General features: G+C 32.8%; 1 protein-coding gene and 1 non-coding gene across 11 annotated transcripts; both read left to right on the forward strand.

Moving 5' to 3' along the window:
* The first annotated feature begins 627 nt into the window (after positions 1-627).
* Positions 628-700, forward strand: TRNAK-CUU. Its single transcript has one exon. It is a non-coding gene; the product is annotated as a tRNA-Lys (tRNA).
* Positions 701-1064: 364 nt separating this feature from the next.
* LOC111406283 (OTU domain-containing protein At3g57810-like) lies at positions 1065-5771 on the forward strand. 10 transcript variants are annotated; one of them, XR_002704979.1, is made up of 8 exons: positions 1470-1627; positions 1847-1968; positions 2545-2585; positions 2977-3075; positions 3612-3776; positions 4402-4577; positions 4758-4837; positions 5363-5593. XR_002704979.1 is itself a non-coding variant. In XM_023035625.1 (7 exons), the coding sequence occupies exons 1-7, from the start codon at positions 1395-1397 to the stop codon at positions 5646-5648; spliced, it is 636 nt and encodes a 211-aa protein (XP_022891393.1). In that variant the 5' UTR covers positions 1326-1394; the 3' UTR covers positions 5649-5771. The 10 variants fall into 10 exon arrangements, 7 of the variants coding, with proteins under 7 accessions (XP_022891393.1, XP_022891398.1, XP_022891392.1 ...); XR_002704978.1 differs by having other exon boundaries at positions 1472-1627; positions 4726-4837; XM_023035625.1 differs by lacking the exons at positions 1470-1627; positions 4402-4577; positions 4758-4837 and adding an exon at positions 1326-1419 and having other exon boundaries at positions 5363-5374; positions 5477-5771.
* The last annotated feature ends 507 nt before the right edge of the window (positions 5772-6278 follow it).

A 6278-nucleotide genomic window follows, 5' to 3' on the forward strand; every position in this document is an offset into this window, starting at 1 on the left:
GGGAAGGATTTCAAATTTTTGTCTAGCATTATTGTATTGTTTTTTTCGTTTAAAAGAGGGATGCCACGTCATTTTGTAACCCAACTTTGTCAAGGGACTTGGGTTATCTAGCATTATCCTTAGTTTTTATATACAGAACTCCTTCACCACCCATTGTGTGTACAGAATGCCTCCCTTGTACACAGCACAACCCTTTAATTTCGCACCTCGTTCGTGGGTTCTTGATTTCATATAATAGGAATTGTATACATATAATCGTAGGCTTTAAAAATCAAATTAATTAAAAGCAAATTTTATATTTTACTATAAATGATGTAGAATATGATTACTAACTAGAATAACTTTCTGGGAAGAATAGTACTATTCATCATTAATCTAAATGAATGGTATTACTCAAATACGAAGTAGTTTATTTCAGTCTTGAACTTGCAAAATATGAGACTCGGGCAATTCTCGTTTTCATAACTAAGAGCTTGCCCGGCAAAGTCAAAATTTAGAAGTTATAAACTTATTTATTTTGAAATTAATCTCTACTATGCTGTCATATTAGCAATGGTTTTTAGTATTTAGTTTTCTTAAAATTGTAAATCACTTGATTTTATATTGGTCTATGCATTTGCCAAGGTAGCCCGTCTAGCTCAGTTGGTAGAGCGCAAGGCTCTTAACCTTGTGGTCGTGGGTTCGAGCCCCACGGTGGGCGTGTGCAAAATTTTTTGCTTTTTTTTTTTTTTTTGAAATTGTTAATATATTAAAAATTAAAATTTAATTTTATTATATAGTTTCCGTAAAATTCACTAAAAATTTGTTATATCTTATTTAAACAACGAAAGCATTTAAAATTTGAAATTTTGAACAATTAAGCTAGTTTATTAAATTATTTAAATATTAATTTTACAATAACGAACGTTCTTGAAAAAAAAAATAATAGCTAACTAATTTAGATTATTACTATTATTGATACGCTATATTCAAATAAAATTAAAAGTTAATTTTGACGTAAACTTTTTAAAATTTCAAAGCAAGCACTAAATAAAAACGTGTAAACACAATTTAGGAATTTAGGAGAGCGAATAAAACTGCAAACGCATTAAGCCCTGACTCAGTTGAGTCGTCGAGAGCGAGTCATATCGGAGTCACCTGACTCAGTTGAGTCGTCGAGAGCGAGTGCACATTTGTAAACCACTTATCGATGCTTGCAAATATCAAATTGGGCATCGAATCTTTGTATCTCTTTGTTATCTAATCAAATCATCCACTTTACAATCTCTCATTATCTCAGATTCTCTTATGATTAAATCTATCATTTTCATCATGTTCAGGTAAAAAATTGAAACTCAATCCTAATGGGGGAAAATTAAATTATATGCCAAAATTTGGTTGTTTTAATAATTTCCATGCCGAAATCAGACCTTTTGCTCGGTAAAAATCTCCGTATCATTCGTATGTTGCCTAGTTTTTAAAATATACTTTACTTGGCGTGAGAAATGTTTATAGTTTTTTATTCTTTTCGTAAGAATTTAAACTTTATTTAGCGTATTTCTGTAGTTTTGGTTTTAGTATCGGCTTCTATAGTTGAATTTTATGTTCAGCTGCTTATTTTTGAAAATTCACATGGATTTAGGCTCAGGTATGTAAAAATAACCTCCTTGTTTTCCAGAATTTGTTTTTGCGTGATTCTTAGGCGAAATTCAAAGAGAAAAAAAAAATAAATTATGAATCGCTTTTTCCTTTGAGTTTTATTGATTTTACAATTGGAATTTGTTATTGAATTATTTAATTATTTTATGATGGCTTCTTATTTAGTTAAAAAGGTGGTTTTATGATAAAATAAGCTCCTTTGCTGCAGGAATACCTGGCGACGGTAGGTGTTTGTTCCGTTCAGTAGTTCGTGGAGCACATTTGAGAGAAGGAAAGCCGTCGCCATGCGAAAGCCATGAAAGAGAACTTGCTGATGAGCTTAGAGCAAAAGTAAAAATATATTTCCTTTTTCTCTTCCATGAATACCAAGATTTATTGTTCTGCTTTTTTGAGATTATATAAGTTACAGATGTCATTTGAACAGGATATTACGAGAACGAATTTTCAATGAATCATATCATTCATTAAGATGAAACAATGTTGCATTAGGCAAGAAAGGCATTGAACAAAAAGTTTAAAGATAATTACTTGAGAATCCTTTGGAAGGTCTCCATCCATTTTTTCTCCCAATTGCCTTAAGCCTGGGGAATTTTTCCTTCAGACGACTACTTTCTCTCTTGTTACAGCCATGATCATGCTTGGCAACTAATGCCTGATAGAAATGATAACTGGCTTACTTGTGATTATGAGTCAAATTATAATGTTGTACGGAAAAGAGACATTCAGTATTACTTTATTGGCATTTTCATGACTTACTATCGTGAGTTTTTTTGCGAGTGGAGAGTCCAATCAAATGAGGGCTCCTTTTCCAAATTGAGTGAAATAGGGTTCTACGAGGAAATCATGGATTTATGAGTTTACATTTCTGTTGTCACCTGAAGAAAGGATGCTTTTTTATGTTTGCAGGTTGCCGATGAATTTATCAAGAGGCGGGCAGATAGTGAATGGTAAAATATGTTTGCTTATACTAGATTGGCGTGAGTCATTTTTTTTGAGTTATTTTTATGACTAGTCAGCTATGTGCAGTTTCTTTAAAGTTTAACGGGAGAGTTGAAAAATTGAGACCATTGTACCATCTATCCTTATTTAAAAATTCAATAAGTATTCTGTCCATTGTTTGTTATTCCAATTTTTACTTCATTATTTATTTATTTATTTTTTATCTTCACATTGGTTTAGTCACTTGTTGAAGTCTGAATAACACTAAAGATCATAATATTAGGCACATAATTAAAATGCAGTGGAAAATCATATTTTGAAAATTCTACCTTGCATATTTTCCATCTCCAAGTCATTATGTCTGTTCTCAATCAGGTGCCCATATTATTGACATTTCAGGTTTGTGGAAGGTGATTTTGATACTTACGTTAGACACATGCGACAACCCCAAGTCTGGGGAGGGGAACCTGAGCTGCTCATGTCGTCACATGTTCTACAGTAGGTCTTTCTTTTCCAGTTTAGGGTTCCATCGGAATGGACTTGTTTTGCTACTAATATTTGACCTTGACAAATAGTTTAACGAAGACTAACATCTAATTTAGTGAGCTATCTGATATTTAGGAAGGAGTTCATTACCTGTTCAATCAGTCGGGAAGCTTTTATAAATGAAGACACTTCTATGCTTTAACTGCCACATTACTTGAATCGTTTGGTTAATATGAGATGGATTTCCCTACTCTCTCCCAATGCTCGAGTTTCTGTTTTACACTCTTGGCTGTAACCAACATTGCCATTAAATTTGGCCGTTCACTGGATTCTCATGACTAAACTACCAGTTGTACCTCATGCATTTTGCTCCTTACTATGAAGTCTGTGTAAATTAAGCTTAAATAGAGCGATTTTCCCATCACCTACTTAGTCTATACAGTGGAAGATAAAATAATCACTGCATTAATTCACTATAAACTCAGAATAAGAGGAAAGTTGGTAGAAATACTAATACAAGGAAAATTTATTGACCTTGGAATTTTCAGGGCACCCATAACAGTTCACATGTGGGATAAGAAGACCAATTGCCTCAAAATTATAGCTGAATATGGGCAAGAATATGGGAAGGAAAGTCCAATTCGCGTGCTGTATCATGGTTATGGTCACTACGATGCATTACAGAGCCCTTTTGGTAGTCCAAAGTCAAAACTGTAAGTTCTCTACCTTTCTTTTTATGAGACTGTGTTATTGAAACATATTTACATTATTTAATTCTAGCTGCAAATGAAAATTTTTGTATTCTTGATCAGTTGTATCATTTATTGATTCATAAATATTAAAATCGTCAGTGAATGTGTGGTTCTAATGTTTTTTTTTTATCTGAACCATGATTGCTAACATGAAGCTTGTCTGGAATTTGTTTGTTGTGTAGAAATGATTCCAAAATGTTGATTGAAAATACCTAATGGTTCATTTATGTTTATGACATCATGAACTTAACCGCATAATACTTACATTCCAAGACTAAACTTATAAGAACCTGATTTGAATTTGTGATGACTTTAACAATTGAAAGGAAATTATGAAGAAATTACGTATAACAGTGAAAATGAATTACAGCAAATGGCCAGCTTTCGAGAGGGAGCATCTTTCTACAATTTTACCTTCAATGTCTGCCTAAATGAAAATAGAACTCCCTCCCCTTATTTTTAGTGAGCTGGTGCCACACTTATTTTGCAATCTAGCCAAAATAACAACCTAACAATTAACAACAATTACATTATTTGGGCGCGGAAGTTTTAACCGGATTTCGACTGAGATTGCCTACTAATACAGCTCAAGAGGAAGGAGTGGGGCGTTTTTGTTTGTTTTTGAAGGAGTGATAAGTATCTGGAGCTGGCTGATGGAAAATCTAGGCTGCTGGTGGATTTGCAGCTGCTGCAAGGACCTGATCAAACAACAAAGAGCTGTCATTCAATATCTGATAGGCTGAAAATGTAATAAGGATGCAGGTGAATTTTATATTTGTATAGGATCTTTAATTTGTAATCAGAACAGAGAATTGAAAGTGTTATTCACTGAAATGAAAGACTTGAAAACTAAACGTATCCAAGGCATTTGAACTGATTTGGTTTGTTGACTTGTTTGCCTTACTGGTAGCTGTGGCCTGCCCTTTCTTTCCTCCAACATAGGTGAGCTTAATCGGGGGTCTACCAAGGAGTCCATATCGTCTTTTTATTTTTTCAACAACCACAAACTAGACAGTTTCCATGTAAGTTTTAAGTGAGCTACATGAATTCTTTTCTCCACTTTATTCTCTATGTAAAGAACCAACGCATCAAAACATTTGCAACCACATTAGGCAGAAGTTAACTTTGTTTCACCTCTCCTACTAGCGTTAATTTATCCCTTGACATTCACTGAATTTCTCATGTCGCTTTTCTCAAAAAAATGTCAAATTAACAGGTGCAAATGAAGTTTAGCCTTGTCTTTAGTTCTCTCTGTGCTGAATGTGGCTCCTGATTATTATTGTTTTTAACATTTCTTGTTCTACATCTACAATGTGGCCTTTTCACTCAAAGATTAGCTTGATTTAGAATTGTTTATCTTTTCTTTTTCAAGTTGCATGGTATGATGCAAAAAAAAAAACGAACTCGTATGCTTCTACGTGCTATTCTTGGATATTAACTGCTTTCTCCATATTTGATATATGTTTATGAAATTTGTATATGTTTTGATGTAAGGAACAATGCAAGCTATTCTGACCACTAATTTCTTTTCTTTTTTTTCCCCCCAGGAATAAGAGAAGGTGAAAGGAATTAAAATGGAATGGTCATTTTAATACTAAAATGATCTTTTAATTAAAAATTTCTTCAGGCTTGTGAAATTTCATTGTTTTGGCTCTCTGCAGCACCTGGCTATTCTCCCTTCAAAGAATGAAGATATGCAAAATAGGCAAAAAGAAAAGGAGATTGCTTTCTATTTCCTTGAAATTTAAATCATATTATCATTTTCTCAAATTATTTTATTGTAGCATGAACAAGTCGATTTCTGCTGTTGGGGTTGCGGAGTCGAGAAACTAAATACTTGCTGGTATTGTCGTGTAATTGATTTCTTACAAACATATAGATTTGGATGAAGTGAATGTAACAAATTAATACTAATTCTTTCATTAGAGAGATGGAAGACTTCTCTACTTTATTGTAGTTTGTTGATTAGCCATGAGTACATGTTTGATTGTATTTAAAAATTACATATAATGTTGACCTCAAAATTTTGTTCGATCGATATAGAGAACGCGTTAGAATGGCCCAATCATTGTTGGGGTGGGGCAATGGTGGTAGAAACTTCTATGCTCAAGTGAAAATTGTAATTTCTGTAGAAAGTTATAATGATAAAATATCAACTTGAAAAACATTGCATACCATAGAATGAGAATAATCTAAGTAATATAAAGAGAAAAATACAGATTTAGGCAAGAGTCATGTCACGTCTTGTTTTAATCAAGTCACCAATAACTTATGTGTTTATGCTCCGCTTTAATTGTAATATAGTCACTTGTAGGATTTCATTTTTTGTAGATTTTTTTGACAAATCTATCATATTTTGATATACTAGTCAAAGTTGAACATGTATTGTACGTTATTCTAAAATACTTTATAAGTGAATGTAAAAGTAATATTTGATACTAATTTGTTGGATGATTTGATATG

The sequence above is a fragment of the Olea europaea genome, chromosome 12 (genome assembly GCF_002742605.1).
Source record: "Olea europaea var. sylvestris chromosome 12, O_europaea_v1, whole genome shotgun sequence".
NCBI classification, from domain to species: domain Eukaryota; kingdom Viridiplantae; phylum Streptophyta; class Magnoliopsida; order Lamiales; family Oleaceae; genus Olea; species Olea europaea.